The sequence below is a fragment of the Lepisma saccharinum genome, chromosome 19 (genome assembly GCF_977018435.1).
Source record: "Lepisma saccharinum chromosome 19, izLepSacc3.1, whole genome shotgun sequence".
In the NCBI taxonomy this organism is placed as follows: Eukaryota; Metazoa; Arthropoda; class Insecta; order Zygentoma; family Lepismatidae; genus Lepisma; species Lepisma saccharinum.
Genome location: NC_139247.1, coordinates 61947720 through 61967460, shown reverse-complemented (window position 1 = coordinate 61967460; position 19741 = coordinate 61947720). Strand labels below are relative to the sequence as shown.

The window sequence follows — 19741 nt, the reverse complement described above, 5'->3', positions numbered from 1 at the left end:
CAATAAGTTATGCAAGAAAAATCGAATTAATTAAATAATAATGGTTACATATTATCTACACTTTGATGAACTGTGTAAAAATTTGTAACACATTTTTTTTGTACTTGTTAAAACATGGGTCCCTTAGTCCACCACGGACTGAGAGACTCTTGCATCACTACAGACAATGTTTGCCTACTGGTTACGTTAACCATTTTGCAAAATATTGTGTGAATTGTATTATATTATAGTTGAAATACATGTTTTGACACCTGACAAACAAATAGGAATACCTTGATTGATCAATGACTTCTTGGATTACAGTGTCATTAATATTTCATATTAAGTTTCATAGTAAGAAATTGTTTTAATAGAGCGCAAATAATGTTACGGAGCGCCATGGCATTCTCTTTAACATTTTTTTCTCATATAGATCGTTTGGCTCGCAGAGCCGACTCCCACCGCCCCTTAACTATGGCTTTGAACTTGTACTATAAGATATTGCGAGCGAAGCGAGCAAGAAAATTTTACGAAATTTATTTTTATTTGTATAAAATTTGAAATCGAGAGGGGGCAATTGCCCCTTGGAAGTGCCCTTGGCCGTTTCGGAGAAAAATGCAAGGAACTCGTAAAAACTAATTCCATCATGAGTATCCAATTGTCCTGCTATTCTTAGATTCTCCTAGTCTTGTTTTTTTTACTTCAATGTTTGCTTCCCCTAGAATGGACTCCCGTCCAAGGTTGGGAGGGTGGTGGTGGAGGGGGGACAATTCCCCTGTGGTTGCGGCACTGTTTATGAGTGTCTCTTCATCAATTTCACGTCATCATTCATTGTTGCGATTAGCTATAAGTGTCAGAAAAGCAACGCTAAGTAACAAAAATCAAATATCCACTCCCTCTCTCTACCACATGAATCACTATTACCAAAAAGGGAATCCCCCCCCCCCACAGTCCTGATACGAAATTATACTGAATCCCACACACCTTCATAAATCACAAAATCAATAAGTGTCTTTGTTATGTTGCTAGAGTAATTGTAAAGATTAGTGAGAATTCCAGGTGTTCTGTATTTTTTACAGGGGGGGGCAAAGCAGGCTCTTAGGGGGTCAGTTGCCCCCTGCCCCCCTCTAGCTACGGGCCTGCTTACACTTCCTTTGCTTCCTCTGAAAAGTTGAATAAAATTAAACATGTCATTATGTCAGAGAACCGACTAGATACAAAGAGAAAGACATTTTTTACTAAAGCTATATCTTTGCAAACTGACAATAACTTTAATTTAATAGGGTGCCAGTAATTTCACAGGGCACCACGACGTTAACGCTTTTCAATTTTTATCTTTTTTGCTTGTTCGGCACTCCATTTGTACTTAGCGCCCAGGCAAGCACCACACGTGGACCCTCCCCCTTTTACAACTCTCTTTCTAATAGTATATAATTTCTTTTACAAAGGTAAGAACTCTTGGAGCTACAAAAATGGTCATCAACTATAGACGTTAATGAATCACTTAGGTTCTTCATGAAATACTTGCCATTTTATATCGAATACTCGGTTAGTAAATTTTATATTGGTACTTTATGAATATCGGTTGGAAGTAATTATACCTACATATAGCGTCACTGATTTTCTACCCACCACTTTCGGTTTCTTTCTGTCTGGTTTTCCATTTTCTCTATCTTCTTCAGACAGTTTTGCAGTCAAGTTTCAGACATTGTTATACACTAAACAGAACGACAACACACGAACGGAGATACTACACTGAGACTGACATAAGACATTTGACTGTTCTTTTCTCTACCACTCCAAAATCATTCATCTCGCCAAGTTACAGAAAATAGTGTTGCTAACCATAGTAACAGAATTCACTACAAGGAGTCAAACCTGTATCTTTGAATTTCTTCCCTTACTTTTATCGTACATTTTTCACATGAAAGAATCGAAAGAAAAATGCAACAAAATATAAACTTCATTGACTCAGGGGTTGAATACTTGAATTTACGAATCTGTAACGTATTTAAGAAATATATAAGGTATTCAAACGCTGAACTGTCAACACTGTGCGCGGAATGTGCTCCCTGGAAGGAGGGCGAGAGGTCAGTTTGACATTTTCCAGATGGCAGTGTCCCTTCCCTAGAGCTGACCGAAGCCTTGTCAAGGGAGTTAGTGTTTCTAGGAAATGGCCATGCTGCACATTCCACCCTCCTTCCTTGACACTTTGGTTTTAGTTGACCGAAAGGTCCATTGGACTATGCTTCTTCAGCTACAAAGAATTCCTTTCTGTTAATGTTGAAGTATTGTCATTCTATTGTTCATATAAACACCAATATTTACACCCCCCCTACAGGGGGGGTGTTCCACTTTTCTGCTTGGGGGTGTTCACCAAAATTTGGGAGGGTGTTGGGGGTGTTAGGGGTGTGTGGATAAATCACTGATTGCGTATTTACAAGAGTGTAATAATAAGGAAAGTATTAGTAGAGATGCAAGGAGTGACATTTGCTGAAGGTGCTCAAATGTCAACCTCTCTTCCGCATAACACAGTATAGGCTGTAGGCTGCCGAGGCTCTGCCGCCTACATTCATAGCTCCTCTGTGGAGGTTTGTTTTGTATTGTGTCATGTGTTTGTGACTGTTGCTTTATCCATTTTATTTTATGACCATTCATCCCCATCGTCGGGATTAACCAAACGTGGCAGAAAATCGAGGTAAAACAATCAAAATCAGCAACGAATAGAAAGTACTGAAATTACATCTAATGCTTGCACTATTTTGGTCTTTCACCTTAACATGGACTGCCAGTTTCAAAGAAGTATTTCTCTCATTATAGGCAATCTTCCTGAGCATTTTTTTGCTGGCTGGTGTAATTCTTCATTCCAAGGGACAGGAAGTCCCGCCACCTGGTCCGGCACCAGAACCAGCACCACCACAACCAGCACCAGGACCAGTTCCACCACAACCTGCTCCAGGTAAGGGCTCGCTATTGAAATCTGTGCGTGAACTTCTTTAGCAAACCAAATTGAATCCATCTGCTCGATTAGTCACGTCAGTCTTAGCATAGAACATTTGCAAGGTACGCATGGATGATGATTAGAGCCAGGATTTTTAGGCATTAAAATACTGAAATTATATAATATGCAATAATAATATGTAATACTAAGAATATTTTTTGCATTATAGAAACAGAGTACTAAGCCAAGCGTCAAGCTAAGTTTGAGGCAGGTTTTATGTATCAATCCGCGCGAGAACTGAGCTGAGAATCTTCCGTGCCAGTCTTGCCTCAACCGCCGAGCTGCTTACATCGCAGACACTGAGAAAATCCACAGTATTGCCAACCGCACAACACATCAAAACCCGCATGCATGTCAAGCGGAATGTATTTTTGCTTCTTTTTGTATCCTGAAACATAAAATTTTAGAAGTGCTTTCTGCGCATAGATTATTTAATAAATGTGTCATTACTTAATATAAATGCGAAAAACTTCTAAACATGAGAGCATGTGTGTACATTTCGAGCACGCAAAAAGAAAAATAAACAAAGATAAAAGTAAACAACGATAGGCCCCTCTTGAATTTAATGACAAATTATTTTTTTTGGTTTATAAAGAAATACATTAGTAGGGCAGGTTGGGGAATTCAACGTCATCAAGTGAGGATCGCCTTAATGGATTTCTCTCGTAAGGCATAATCCTCACTTGATGGCGCAGTGTTGCCAACTCCTCACTCGAAAAAATCACCAAGGTTTTTTTCTTGGTCTAACCTAACCTAATGCAAGGAGCTGGCAACCTTGCTTGTGCAATCAACCTGTTTCACCAACATCAAGTGGAGATCAGTGTTGCCAACTCCTCACTCGAAAAAAAATCACCAAGGTTTTTTTCTTGGTCTAACCTAACCTAAAGCAAGGAGCTGGCAACCTTGCTTGTGCAATCAACCCGGTTGACCCCCTCAAGTGGAGATCAGTGTTGCCAACTTCTTACTCGAAAAAAATCACCAAGGTTTGTTTCTTGGTCTAACCTAACCTAAAGCAAGGAGCTGGCAACCTTGCTTGTGCAATCAGTCTGGTTGACCGCCATCAAGTGGAGATCAGTGTTACCAACTCCTCACTCGAAAAAAATCACCAAGGTTTGTTTCTTGGTCTAACCTAACCTAAAGCAAGGAGCTGGCAACCTTGCTTGTGCAATCAGCCCGGTTGACCAACACCAAGTGAAGATCAGTGTTTCCAACTCCTCACTCGAAAAAAAATCACCAAGGTTTTTTTTCGAGGTCTAACCTAACCTAAAGCAAGGAGCTGGCAACCTTGCTGTAAGATGAAGAGAGAGAGAGAGAGACCTACGGCTGGCAACGGTGGTGAGCGAATGAGCCATATCGCAATTTTCCAACTCCGGCAATGTTTGTAGATTGTGACTTTTGTAAACCTACCTCTCGGGAACGATGTACCGCACACACATATTTTCTCTCCACGTTTCGCCCCTCATTTATTGCGCTGACGATGTTTCATAGCGTAGAAAACAGCACCAAAACCTCAAAAACTCACTTCAATTCACTGAAGTGAGCCACAGTGTTGCCAACCTACAAAAATTTCACCAAAAACTTCAAAAACTCATTTTTATTAATTGAGGTTCGCCAAACCTCAAAAAACCTCGCTTTCTTTCTACGTTCAGCGCCTTTATTTATTGCGCTGACACAGCGTGATGAGTAAATAATGCACTCTCTCTCATTCTTGAAGGATGAATACACCTTATCGTAATTTTCCAAGTCCCAGTCAAATGTTTGTATATCGTGACCTTTGTAAACCTACCTCTTTCGGGAACGATGTGCCACACACACACACACACACACGCACACGCGCGTGCGTATAACAATTTATTTTTCGAATTATTTTTTAAAATTGCTCTGTGAGCCTCTCGTTCTTTACATCGTGGACGAAGGACTTCTCTGCAATCAGGATAACGCTGCATAGAGTATCGGCGGGCAAGGCATCGTGGAACTCGCAGACGACCTTGATGTTGGTGCGATCGTTGACCACCACCTGCTTCCTCTTAGATGTATTGATGACGAACATCGGCCTGCGGATTTTGAATTCGCTGGGCGTGTAGTACATGTCCACGTTCCCCTCGGTCACGCGTTTGAATGAGGTGTAAGCTTCGTAAAGTTTGAGGTAATCGTCCTTGGTCATGTCGAGGTTGTAATTCTCGCGCGGGAACACTTCGTTGCGTCCATTCTTGAGATAAACGTTCTTGATTTTGCAGTCGTCGAACTTGCTGGAATCTTTTTCCTGGTTGTTATTGCGCCCGGTCTGAAAGAGCACTACGACGAAATCTGGCATGTCGAACTGTATGTTGTTGAACTGCGTCGTCACGTCGAATTCCATGTGACTTCCCGACGCCACCTTCTGCACGCACTGGTAACCGTGAAAGTGAATCGCCACCTGCGGACTTTTCAAGATCTCCGCTTTGTACTTGAGGGCGTAGTTCGTTTCGTATTCCACGATCGGCATTCTCAACTCCATGCTCCGGATGACGCATTTCGCCGCTTCGGGTAAAGTGTTGGCTATCGGCGTGCCGTCGGCGTTCAAGTTGGTGTATCGCATCAGTGCGTCGTTGTCGTTGGCCGCTCTTCGAAACGTGACGCGCAGTCCTCCCTTCCACATGATCTTCTTGTAGTCGGAGAAGAAACCGGGCAGCAGGCGCATGGGAAAGAGCACCGTGTGATTTCTCGTCGATATTTTGGTCCCCGCTTCGAATCCTCCCGCTTGATAGTATGCTGCGTCCGTTTTGGATAATTTCAATGTTCCCACTGCCGTCGACGTGATGCCGGGATAATCGATTCTGTCGATGACGGTACCGTGTTTCCTCACCTCCACCTGCGAGAACAGGTGAGGCACGAAGTTGTCCACGAGTTTCAAATTGGTATTGGGCGGAAAGGCTTCTCCGCTTTCTTTCTTCACCACGTCGAATTGAAGGTAGAGGTCCGCTCTGTGAGGATGAACGAACCCGTCCCCTACGTCCACGTCGTATTCGATCTCCCTGTTCGCCTCGTTGAGATTGGCGAACGTGCGACGGTTGGGAGGGAAAGATTGCAATTCGTAACTTTCGATTTGCTCCATTCTCACTATGTATGTTATTTATTATACGCTGATCTCCACAATGGCAGTGGTCGTTGCACCTGCGAAATCCACCACCTCTCCTTTCCTTGTGAATTATTGCACAGTATTTATTTTGTGGCACTCCACTATATATATAATAACATACCCCACAAATATTTTATTATAGCGAATTAGCTTTTCAAGATTTTTTTTTTTGTAAAGTATTTATTTTGTGACACTCCTCCACTATATATATAAAATAACATACCCCACAAATAGTTTCACTATTGAGAATTATAAACATACCCACAAATATTTTCACCAAGATGCAATCTGTGAAAATTTGCCCCACGTGTGAAACTGGTGTTTCAACTAAAAATTTCCAAAGGCACTGTCGTACCTGCGTACCTGGTAAGCATGCGACCGCTACAGAACCATGCCCCAGGTGCGGTAAACATATTACCATTAATAATTTGAAGAGGCATGTAACATCATGCAAAGCCGTCGTCGGAGCACCTGTTCCACAACCGTCGACCAGCTCAACCAAGAGGAAAGCGGTAGCCGACTCGCCACCATCCGCCAAACGCGTCAAGCCTGTGGCGAAAGCGAACCAGTCTGCTTTCCAGCGTTTGTTAGAGGACTTTGTCATCACTTCGGAGGGCTCATGCGACGTGCGTAGTTTTTTGGAGAACGTGCAAGCCAAAATTATTTCCATCCTCGGCGATGCGCTTGCAACGCACTCCACCAAATTCTACGCATCGCTACGTTGCCAGTACAAGAAGCCGTCTGATGAAATTTACAGCTTCTGCCACAACACCAAGGCGAAGACGCTGCATCTGGCGGATGTCGACAACCTCGAGGCCATCTACAACCAGTTTGCCGAGGAGCTGGTGACCAAGCAAGAAGAACATCAAGCTAAGGGCTCGGGAGGTTCGCTGTGCGGTGAGCCTCACGAACTGTGCGTCAAACTTAACAAGTTTGTGCCTCTCTCCGCCTCCAGCTACGTCCCCTTACCAAAAGCGATTGTGGATAAAAAGGCCGTCCTGAACATTCAGAACAGTGACGCCAAGTGCTTCGTATGGTCGGTGCTGGCAGCATTACACCCAGTTGAGCCAAAAAATAATCCAAAACGCGTTACCCACTACCTACCCTACGAGCCAGAGCTGGAAGATGCGATGGTTGGGATCGACTACCCGGTGGAGGTCTCGGACATTCGAAAGTTCGAGGCCCGTACACACAACCCTCGGTTGGCCATCAACGTTTACGGTCTCACTGACAAAAATGCGGTGTACCCCATCCGGGTGAGCGACGTAGAGGACGATGGTGCGCAGGAAATTCACCTTCTGCTCATCAAGGACGAGACCCATCATCACTACACCCTTATTCGCTCGCTCTCTCGGCTTGTTTCGAGCCAAAAAACCAAGCATCATGGTAGCATAGAAGTTTGTCGAAGGTGTCTGATCACTTTTGACAATCGAGAACAGCATGATTATCAACACATCAGAGGCCCCAACATCGCTGCAGAGAAGCTCACTCGCCACAAGCTCTACTGCAATGCCAACGAACCGGGGGTGGCAGACTTGCCCAAACCTGGCGACGTGAAGCGTTTCCACATGCACGGTGCCATGGTGGAGCATCCCGCTATCATCATCGCGGATTTCGAGGCCTTCCTCAAACCCCTGTCTACTTGTGATCCCGATCCCGAAGTTTCCTCCACCACCCCTTACCAACTCCACGAGGCATCCAGTTTCGCATACGTTGTGGTGTGGCGAGACCGGCATGTTGACCCCGAGCCCTATGTGTATCGCGGTGCCGTCGCCGCCAAACACTTCCTCGAGAGGATGGTTGTCGAGGCCAACGAGATAGGGAAGGTACTGTTGACCCCCAAGCCTATGCTTCCACTGTCCCCCGACGATCAACATAGACACGACGAGGCCATCGCTTGCCCTGTCTGCGTCGAGGAGTACACCGCCAACAACCGTAAAGTCCATCACCACGATCACTTTAACGGAAGGTATGTTGGTCCTTGGTGCAACGATTGCAACGTTAACGTCTGGGACCCGCGCTTCATCCCCGTGTTTTTCCACAACGGCTCGGGATACGACTTCCACCACCTCGTCAAGCATCTTGGGTACGACGACATGCGAATCAAAGTCCTGGCGCAGAACGAGGAGCGTTACATCAGTGTGAGCAAGTGGGTTCAAATCCCAGATCCAGACTCTACCGTCGAGCTTCGCTTCCTCGACTCCCTGAGGTTCCTCCCGGCCAGCCTCGATGCTCTCGCAGGGAAGCTTAGCGACAGGCAAATACTCATCACCTCTGCAAACTTTCCGAACTTGGACACCGGTCTCTTCAGGCGTAAGGGGGTCTACCCCTACGAATACGTCACCGACTCTACCAAGTTCGCGGAGACGTCGCTACCTCCCCAGGCGAAGTTCTACAGTCAGCTGCGAGGGTCGAACATCACCGACGATGAATATCACCATGCCCAGTCCATGTGGCGCGAGCTGGGCTGTCAAACTCTCGGGGACTACCACGACGCCTACCTCAAACTTGATGTGATGCTCCTCGCCGACGTGTTCCAGGCGTTCCGTGAAACTGCGAAGACCATCTACCAGCTGGACCCCGCATACTTCTATAGTCTCCCCGGACTGGCGTGGTCAGCCATGTTTCTGGTGACGAAGATCGAGCTGGAGCTTCTTTCGGACGTGGACATGATGCTGTTTGTAGAACGTGCCGTGCGGGGTGGAATGGTCCAGGTGTCACAGCGACACTCGCATGCCAACAACCATCATATGGCCACCGGCTACGACCCCTCACAACCATCCAGCTACATCATGTACACGGACGTCAATAACCTCTACGGACACTCCATGATGCAGCCACTCCCCTTTAGAGGGTTCGAGTGGGCTGACCCTTCCAACTTTGACGTTGAAGGTTTCGACGATTCAAAACATGGGTTCTTCGCCGAGGTTGATCTGCAATTCTCCGAGAAGCTGCAGGATTTGTTCTGCGATCTTCCTCCTGCACCCGAGTTCAAGTGTCCACCCGATTCCAACCAAGCAAAGCTCGTCATGGACTTCGAGTCCAAAGAGCGTTACGTCCTGCACTACCAGAATCTCCGGTGGTTGATGCAGCGAGGGGTTAGGGTCCACGCAGTTCACCGCATCCTCAAGTTCGAGCATTCTCCGTGGTTGAAGCCATACATTGAAGTCAACACCGAACATCGCACAGTCGCCACGTCCGAGCTTGATAAGGATTTCTTCAAGCTCATGAACAATGCGGTGTTCGGGAAAACCATGGAGAATGTACGGAATCGTGTAGATGTGAGGCTAATATCGAACAAAGCACAATGTCGCAGGCTCGTAGCAAACCCGTTATTCAAATCGAGGACCATTTATAATGAACAGCTTGCTCTGGTGCATATGAGGAAGAGCAAGGTGAGGCTCAACAAGCCAATTTATGTTGGTGCCTCAGTATTAGACCTGAGCAAGCTGCACATGTTCGAGACGTACTACGACATATTACGTCCACACTACGACCACAACATCTCGCTTCTCTACACGGACACGGACAGCTTGGTGTACCACGTCCACTCAGCCGATGCATACAGGGATATAGTCACGGTACCAGCTTTGGTTAACCTCTTCGACACCTCGGGCTATCCCCAGCCGAACCAGTACGACATCCTGCCCCGAAACAAAAAAGTGCCTGGCAAACTCAAAGACGAGAAGGACGGCGATGTAATTCTCGAGTTTGCGGGTCTTCGCGCCAAGGCCTATGCCATCAAAGCCGAGGGCAGCGTTACCAAGAAGGCCAAGGGTGTCGGCAGACAGGTGGTTCGGGAGCATCTCACATTCGAGGACTTCGTCGATTGCCTCAAAACCAGGTCGTCGGTTCTAAGAGCAGAACAGCGCATCCAGAGCGTCGGCCATATCATCACCACAAACAAAATTAGAAAAATTGCGCTGAATCCCGATGATGACAAGAGGTGCGTCCTCGAGTGTGGTATTCACACACTGCCATGGGGGCACTATCGCTTAGCAGAAAGCAAAACCTGCAACATATGCCCATCTTCAACAGAAGATTCATAAAAAACAAAACAAAACAAAAAAAATCATGTTGTTAGTCAGTAAAAAAAAAAAAAAAAACACTGTCTGTCATTACAAAAAAAAAAAACTTTGACCGTATCCTTAAATAACCAGCATGCCTATGAACTTGTTCGGTTTCAAAAAACAGATCATCATGGAAACCATACCAGATCATGAAGTCTTACCTTCCGTGTTACCTAAACTCAACGGCTTGTTGATCATTCACCTCAACAGCATTTGGACGAAATTGGATGAGGACGTGGGCAAAACCTTTTACGTCTTCAACAACAATTTACATTTCTACGAAATTCCGATCGGTGGGAAACTTCAAATCACCGTGAATCCGGAAAACGTAGGCGAAATCAAAATTTCTACCGGCAAGAACATTTTTCGAATCAAGCACGACAAGATGCTTTCTAACATTGCGTACGATGTTTCAGCAGGAGATTATTTTTACGTGGAACTCCTCGGAGATTACGACAAACTCATTCCTCTCTTCGTAGAAATACGAATCGTCTATCCTATTATAAATAACCGTTAACCAAAAATGCCTAACGACATTTTCGGCAACACCAAGCGTGTGGACCACGCAGAAGAGATTCTCATGTTGGACGTTCGTGTTAAGAAGTTGAGGACCGATTTGATCGCTTTGCAGGAGACCTTAAACAAATGTTTAGAGTCGGAAATCGCTACGCTACAAACGCAATGTCTCGACCCCATTCTGAAAATCGATTCCGAACTGAAAACGCTCATAAAAAATTACGTCGACGTACCTTCTTACGACAACGTTCAAAATATACAGTTGAGCGTGGATTCGCTTCAAAATGATTTGGCCAAATTACAGCAATTTCAAGCGAAAAATGAAGATTTGGAAAAATTGAAACTCGAAATCGAAGAACGAACTTCCGCAATCGAAAAGAATTTATCCGAACTTCAAACCGTGGTGAACGATATTGATGTAGAACGCTTGCACGTCGTCGTTTCCAAATTACAAGAAGAATTCACCGGCACGTTGGAAGAAATTAAATCCAAGTTACAGACTTTGGAAGATACAATGGCGAACCTACCATCGTCGGACGAACTGCAGGTCATCGGTAAAAGCGTCGCGAACATAAAAATTCAATTGGAGGCCTATCAAGATTTCGAACACATTCAAACCACCATCGCTACGCTTCAGGCGTCCCTGGAATTGATCAACGAGGAAATTAAAAATATTCACGCTGAAGCGAGAGCGTTGACGAGCATCCAAGACACGTTGAGCACGGTTCAGCAGAAGATCGAATATTTGGAAAATTTGAACGTCGAATCCAATCTCGCTCATTTTCATCACGTACTGGACAACATACAGGGTGACTTGGAATCGTTACGGACGAGCGTACCTTCGAGCGAAGATTTGGAAAAATTGAAAACGGCGGTGACGGCACTATCCGAATCGAGCGACATCAAAAGTTCGTTGAGCGATCTCGAGAGTAGGGTGGCCAATCTCCCCACCTCCAAAGAATTGCACGCTTTGAAAAGGAACATATCACGTATGCTGAAACGACTGGAAACGGAAACGGCGAACGTGGAACAGATTCGAGACGAAATCAGTTCGCTGGTGTCGACGCTGCCCACTTCGCAGAGCGTCGCCGATCTTCACACGCAGTTTACAGAGATGCGAAGCATCGTGAACGATCTTACCGAGAAGAGCTCGAAATTGAATCAAGTCGAGAACCTTCAGAACATCGTCGAAAACATCAGAGATCAAGTCGGAGTGCTGGAATCCACACAGGAATCGACGCTGACTTCTTTCGGTGCCAAGTTGCAAGAACTCAACGAAAACTACAAGCAGTTGAACGTGGAAGTGAAAATCAAACCGTCATTTTCTACAGTAACGGATACCATAGTCGAACATTTGTTGCCCGTACAAAATACACTGGGACACGTTCACAGTAATCTGCTCGGCGTCGACACTAAATTCGCTAAACTGCATTCTCTGCAAGCCATCGAAATCAACAGCGTACCCAATCAGCAGAGAATCTCCACGTTCGTCGAAGGTAACAAACTGTACATGTTACATCCTTATCATCCGTACTACAAGTTTCTCCTCGATGGCACGATTCAGATAAACGAATTTTCGTACTGGTCTCACGGCAGAAAAGCTAGCGTTCCCACCATGACTTTGATATCGAATCGTGGTGTCCAGAAAGCAGGAAACATTCCTCTGGCACGTTGGAACGAAACGCGCAACATATATGAAATACACGAAGACGAAGATCTTACCGTTTTCGACGTGAGTGCCGGCGATAAGCTGATCATTCAAAACACGAGCGAAGTGCCACCCTCTTTGAATCCCATCACGCTGGTGCTTCTCTTGAAACGTAATCTCTAAAAAAAAAATGTCTAGGCAAGCCATCGCCGAAGAATTGCATAAACCTGCACGCCGTAACTACGAACGTTTGGCTGTGGTAACCAAGGGCATCGACGACCTCTGGCAAAGCGACCTCGTGGAGATGAGCAGCGGCAATTTGAAAAACGTACATAAATTGAACAAGGGCAACAAGTACCTCCTCACCGTCATAGACACGTTTTCGAAATTCGCATGGGCTCTACCTTTGAAGGCGAAAACGGGAACATGCGTCACGGAAGCATTCAAGACAATTTTTCGCGAAAGCGGCGGCAGACGACCACGGTTTCTGCAAACGGACAAGGGGAAGGAATTTTACAACACCGTATTCCAAAAGTTTATTCAAAAACATGACATTCGACATTATTCGACCTTCAGCCACATCAAAGCCAGCATCGTGGAAAGATTCAATCGAACCTTGAAAACACACATGTGGAAACGATTCACGCTTAAGGGAAATTACAAATGGGTCGACATCCTGCCGGAACTCGTCGACACCTATAATGATACGGTACACAGAACGATAGGCATGAAGCCGGCTGACGTTACGAAATCCGACGAGCAGCGTTTAATTTCTACAGTTTACTGTCCAAAGTACACACCCACGACAAAAAAAGCTAGATACAAAATTGGAGACCAGGTGAGGATCAGCAAATTCAAACGCACCTTCGAGAAGGGGTTCACAAAAAATTGGAGCACGGAACTTTTTACCGTGGTTCGAGTTCTACCCGGAAACCGACACACGTATATAATAAAAGATAGTAGCGGCGAGATTTTGAAAGGAAGATTTTACGAAGAGGAACTCTCTAAAACGAAACACCCCGACACGTACCTCATCGAGAAAGTATTGCGCAGGAAAGGTGACAAACTGCTTGTCAAATGGTTGGGACTTCCGGAAAAAGTTGGATCGACGCGAGCGAAGTGATCTTGTGAGTACGTGGAACGTGGTGAAGCGTCTACCGGATCCGGAAAGTCAAACGAGAAAAAAAAAGAACGGCGAGTTGCTTCCCGACAGCATCCGCTGTCTGATCGTAGGTCCTTCGGGGTGTGGGAAAACGACACTGCTCGTGGACAATTTTCTCCTCGCGCCGAATTGGTTAGATTGGAAGAACAGGCACCTGTACGTGTTCTCGAAAAGTTTGGAGCAATCCAAATACCAGCAACTGATGAGAGTGTACGATGGTCTGGACATTGCAACGTTCGCTTCGGAAATAAAACCGCTCGACGATTGTCGTGAAAATTCAGTCGTTGTGTTCGACGACGTCATCCTGGAAAATCAAAATGAAATTCGCAATTTTTTCACGCAAGGTCGTCACAAAGAAATGGATTGCTTTTACCTAACTCAAACGTTTTCCAAAATTCCAAAACAGTTACTACGCGACAACGCTAATTTCATATGTTTGTTTCGTCAAGATCACACCAACCTCAAGCACGCGTACGATGACTACGTAGGCGGAGACATGAACTACAATCAATTTTCGGAACGCTGCTCTTCTTGCTGGAACAGTGACGATTTCGGATTCGCGACGATCGACATGACGAGGAAACCCATCGACGGAAAATACAGAAACAAAATCAACGACTTTCTAAACGTTGCAACGTTGTGAGAAACGACGTGTATAAATAACGTCATGACGAAACGAAAAATCGAAGACGAAAATCTCAAGTTGCGAGATTACCTCGCGAAACGCTTCAAAGGTTGGAAATCCGAGAATCGCGGATTCTACGAAGAGAAGAAACGTCAGGATCAACCCGTGATCGATGCCATCAGCGGTCTAGGTAAAGAAATTAAAAGTGTCACGGAACAAAATAAAAATTTGATCAACGAACTCGTACCACTCGCAGCTAAAAGTTATGCTGTACCCACGCCCATTTCGAGCATTCCTTCGACGCCGTTCGAACTGAAGGACGCACCGACACGACGTCGAGCCATAGGCAGCACGTCGTCGTCTTCGGATAAGATCGAGTTGGGACCTTTGGCACGAGACTACCTGAGCACGGGGAAGTTCGACAAGGATGAGGTGTTCGGATTGTATCCGAGCATGGAAAGCAGCGAAGGCGGCGGTGTGGTGTGGAAGATTGGGAAATCGAAGGTGACCTTCGAAGGCAACGACATTAAAGTCAATTTAGGCGACAAGGATAGTTGGAACAGGTATCCGGGTACGGTGGGCCTGTGGGAACTCGTCGCCAAAAAGCAGCCGAAAGATTACACCGACGAAGATTACCAAAGTTACAAGGAAATTCTGATCATGACGGATGCCTTGTACCAGAACAACGACGCCTCGCAGAATAGGGTGAAATCGAGCAGCGGCGAGAAGTACAGGAATCTCATCAAACCGATTTGGAACCAGGTCAAAACAGGCAGCGGCGTCAAACGCTACAACACGTTACCCAAAGAATTCGTTTGGGTGGACGACGTTAGGAAACTCGTGGACCGATTGTTGGTGATAGCCGGCGAAGAGAATGCAGGCAATCGTAATTTCTACAACGAGAAGGTTGGCATCGTGGACATGATCAGCACGAAACTTTCCAACTTCATCGTGAACGACGACAAGGGCATAGGTTACCTGATCAAAATCATCAACACGCTGCCTCCGAAATTTTGGAACGTGGCCGAAGGAAAGGGACTCGTGAACGACATCATCAACAAGTTACCTTTCGAGATGCATCTACCTGGCTACCAGTACTGCGGACCGGGTACCAAACTCGAGAAAAGATTGGAGAGAGGAGACAAGGGTGTGAATCCGTTGGACGCGGCATGCAAAGATCACGACATCGCCTACAACACCACGCAGACGGATCTGGACGCACGTCACGAAGCAGACAAGAAATTGGAACATGCAGCTTTCGAAAGGTTCGTGAGCAGAGACGCATCGTTGGGTGAACGGGTCGCCGCACTGGGTACCACCATCGCCATGAACACAAAACAAAAATTGGGATGGGGTATATAAATAACATACAGTAAAAAAAAAAACAACATGGCTTGCATAACTGATTTGCCGCACGAACTACTATCTAAAATATTCAAAAAGGTAGTTAACGGAGATGTTGATAAACTTGTAATCATAGCGAGATCAACGCCGGATTTTCGCATCCCTTGTGAAATAGTTCTCAAGGACCGTCTTCGGGGGATCAGTGGAATGAGGTGCGGCGATCTCGACACTCTTCTGTCGGCTGCAGGGGAAAAATTGAACGAGAGGTTGGACGAACTGCACGAGGCGAGGCAGGGGAGAAGACGGGGCACCGATGATTGGAGAAAATCTATGCAGGAGACGGAAGAAATCATCACGCACATCATTGCATTTTCGGAAGCACGAACTTACTTCCTCTGTTAAAAAAAATATTCGATACAAAAAAAATCTCCTGAAAAAAAAAATATATATAAATAACACACATTGTGAAAAATTAAAAATTCTCTAACACCCTGAAATTTCTTTTTGATATGACGAGTGAAAAAATAAGTGACCTCCAAGCATTAAAACAAATGCTAAATTTGTCAGTCGAGTATGTAAAAATTCAGGAATTGGAAGTCGACAAACCTTACACGATAACTTCCGGTTCAATCGTTTCTACCCAGTATGGTCCCAAGGCGCGTCTGGTGCTCAACGGACAATACAGTCTATTTTTACCAGATCGATACGCCAGCATGTTATCCGACGAGAAGCTAGCTATCTTAATCGAGAACAAAACTCGAATCGTGTACAAGGGGACAAAGGAACTTCTTGGTAAGAAAACAAAGCATGTAATAGAATTTGTGTAACGGGGCTACGCGGAGTATATATAAAATAACATCCACTGAAAAAAAAATCTCAGAACATTTATATATAAATAACATACCGTGAAAATAACACATAGAGCATCAACATGAAGCCCAAGGGTGTCGTGTACCAGATACCATATTCGAATCTAAAAAATCTAGGTGCCCTCGATGGGTTACTCACCAAGAAACAACGCGAGAAGAAACGTTCTTGCTTGTCGAAAGGACATGGAATGAAATTGCTGCTCAGCACACCTCAATTGAGACGCTTGCAGCGTTCGCGGAAACAGCAAAAGATCGGAGGTTTCATATTCAGCATCCCGGCCATCCTGGCAGCATTGGGGGCCGTGGGAAGTTTGGCCGGCGGAAGTGCCGCCATCGCGAAAACCGTCATCGACTCGAAGAAGAACAAGGCCGAGTTGGAAGAACAGAAACGTCACAACCTGGCCATGGAGAAGAAGGGGAAAGGTGTGACCAAAAAGCAAAAAAGCAACCTCGATGCTTTGAAGAAATATAAAAAAAAGAAACAGCCCTGTCCAACTTCGATATTGAATCTCTGATCGAACCGTTGGGAATAAGGAACTTCAAGGGTGTTTTCATGTCCGATTCTCTACCCTCTGCTGTGAAAAAAAAGGAGTATGGCGTGGTCAACCTGGACAGTTACAAAAATCCTGGTACACATTGGATATGCTACCTCAAAATTGACGATAACAATGCATTTGTTTTCGATTCGTTCGGTGGCACACCGCCTGCCAGGTTGGTGAAGTATCTCAGTGTTGCCAACCTCTACTACAATGACAAACGCATCCAGGGTTTCACCGATGTTAACTGCGGCCACCTATGCCTCTCCGTGCTCGCATACATGTCTAAAATAAATAACCCTACGATCGAAGATTTTCAGAAAGCACTGTGGAACCTGAAACACGATGGGCGTGTTCCATCTCACGAGCGAATCTTCGATCTTGAAACTCACGCTGCACGACGACATCGTCTATCCTAAATCCGTGGCTCTGCGTGCATTCTACAGCATGTACCTCATACCTAACGTCACGCATCACAACAACAAAATTAGCGTCGGAAGCGAACACATCGTCGTCACGCCAGGTCAATACAATCTTTCCACTTTGCAAGCTCAGTTACCCAAAGGCACGTACCTTTCTCAAAATTCGGTCACGCACAGAGTGGAAATCCTATCCGCGACGGAGACCGTGGACCTTGGCACCATGGGAGAACTTTTAGGTTTCGACAACGACACGAAACTCGAAGCTGGCATCAAGCACGTGGCAACCAACATTCCTAAATTCTTGGCCATAGAGACTCTGAACGTACACTGTAACGTGGCGGAAGGAATGATCACGAAATCTTCGGATGGGGGGTTACTGGGAAGTCACAAGCAGACGGGAATCATAGCCACGTTCAAACCAAGTTCCGAGTTCATGGAACCGATCATCTACACGCCCTCTTCGCCGATCTATTTTCCAGTATGTCGCAACCGCATAGACGACATAGAGTTGGTGGTGACGAACGAGAAAGGAGAGGTGGTGGATTTCGCAGGTGCAACGACCACTGCCATCGTGGAGATCAGCGTATAATAAATAACACACATAGTGAAAATGGAACAAATCGAAAGTTACGAATTGCAATCTTTCCCTCCCAACCGTCGCACGTTCGCCAATCTCAACGAAGCGAACAGGGAGATCGAATACGACGTGGACGTAGGGGACGGGTTCGTTCATCCTCACAGAGCGGACCTCTACCTTCAATTCGACGTGGTGAAGAAAAAAAGCGGAGAAGCCTTTCCGCCCAATGCCAATTTGAAACTCGTGGACAACTTCGTGCCTCACCTGTTCTCGCAGGTGGAGGTGAGGAAACACGGTACCGTCATCGACAGAATCGATTATCCCGGCATCACGTCGACGGCAGTGGGAACATTGAAATTATCCAAAACGGACGCAGCATACTATCAAGCGGGAGGATTCGAAGCGGGGACCAAAATATCGACGAGAAATCACACGGTGCTCTTTCCCATGCGCCTGCTGCCCGGTTTCTTCTCCGACTACAAGAAGATCATGTGGAAGGGAGGACTGCGCGTCACGTTTCGAAGAGCGGCCAACGACAACGACGCACTGATGCGATACACCAACTTGAACGCCGACGGCACGCCGATAGCCAACACTTTACCCGAAGCGGCGAAATGCGTCATCCGGAGCATGGAGTTGAGAATGCCGATCGTGGAATACGAAACGAACTACGCCCTCAAGTACAAAGCGGAGATCTTGAAAAGTCCGCAGGTGGCGATTCACTTTCACGGTTACCAGTGCGTGCAGAAGGTGGCGTCGGGAAGTCACATGGAATTCGACGTGACGACGCAGTTCAACAACATACAGTTCGACATGCCAGATTTCGTCGTAGTGCTCTTTCAGACCGGGCGCAATAACAACCAGGAAAAAGATTCCAGCAAGTTCGACGACTGCAAAATCAAGAACGTTTATCTCAAGAATGGACGCAACGAAGTGTTCCCGCGCGAGAATTACAACCTCGACATGACCAAGGACGATTACCTCAAACTTTACGAAGCTTACACCTCATTCAAACGCGTGACCGAGGGGAACGTGGACATGTACTACACGCCCAGCGAATTCAAAATCCGCAGGCCGATGTTCGTCATCAATACATCTAAGAGGAAGCAGGTGGTGGTCAACGATCGCACCAACATCAAGGTCGTCTGCGAGTTCCACGATGCCTTGCCCGCCGATACTCTATGCAGCGTTATCCTGATTGCAGAGAAGTCCTTCGTCCACGATGTAAAGAACGAGAGGCTCACAGAGCAATTTTAAAAAATAATTCGAAAAATAAATTGTTATACGCACGCGCGTGTGCGTGTGTGTGTGTGTGTGTGTGGCACATCGTTCCCGAAAGAGGTAGGTTTACAAAGGTCACGATATACAAACATTTGACTGGGACTTGGAAAATTACGATAAGGTGCATTCATCCTTCAAGAATGAGAGAGAGTGCATTATTTACTCATCACGCTGTGTCAGCGCAATAAATAAAGGCGCTGAACGTAGAAAGAAAGCGAGGTTTTTTGAGGTTTGGCGAACCTCAATTAATAAAAATGAGTTTTTGAAGTTTTTGGTGAAATTTTTGTAGGTTGGCAACACTGTGGCTCACTTCAGTGAATTGAAGTGAGTTTTTGAGGTTTTGGTGCTGTTTTCTACGCTATGAAACATCGTCAGCGCAATAAATGAGGGGCGAAACGTGGAGAGAAAATATGTGTGTGCGGTACATCGTTCCCGAGAGGTAGGTTTACAAAAGTCACAATCTACAAACATTGCCGGAGTTGGAAAATTGCGATATGGCGCATTCGCTCACCACCGTTGCCAGCCGTAGGTCTCTCTCTCTCTCTCTTCATCTTACAGCAAGGTTGCCAGCTCCTTGCTTTAGGTTAGGTTAG

General features: G+C 45.9%; 1 protein-coding gene across 1 annotated transcript in view; it reads left to right on the top strand.

Annotated features, from left to right (window-relative positions):
• Window positions 1-19741, top strand: part of LOC146002892 (dual oxidase 2-like) — a 108791-nt gene that overhangs the window by 8956 nt on the left and 80094 nt on the right. The window contains exon 2 of the mRNA XM_083140975.1: window positions 2800-2938. Within this exon, the coding sequence (XP_082997101.1) occupies window positions 2800-2938 (139 nt within the window). The remainder of the gene's footprint in view (window positions 1-2799; window positions 2939-19741) is intronic.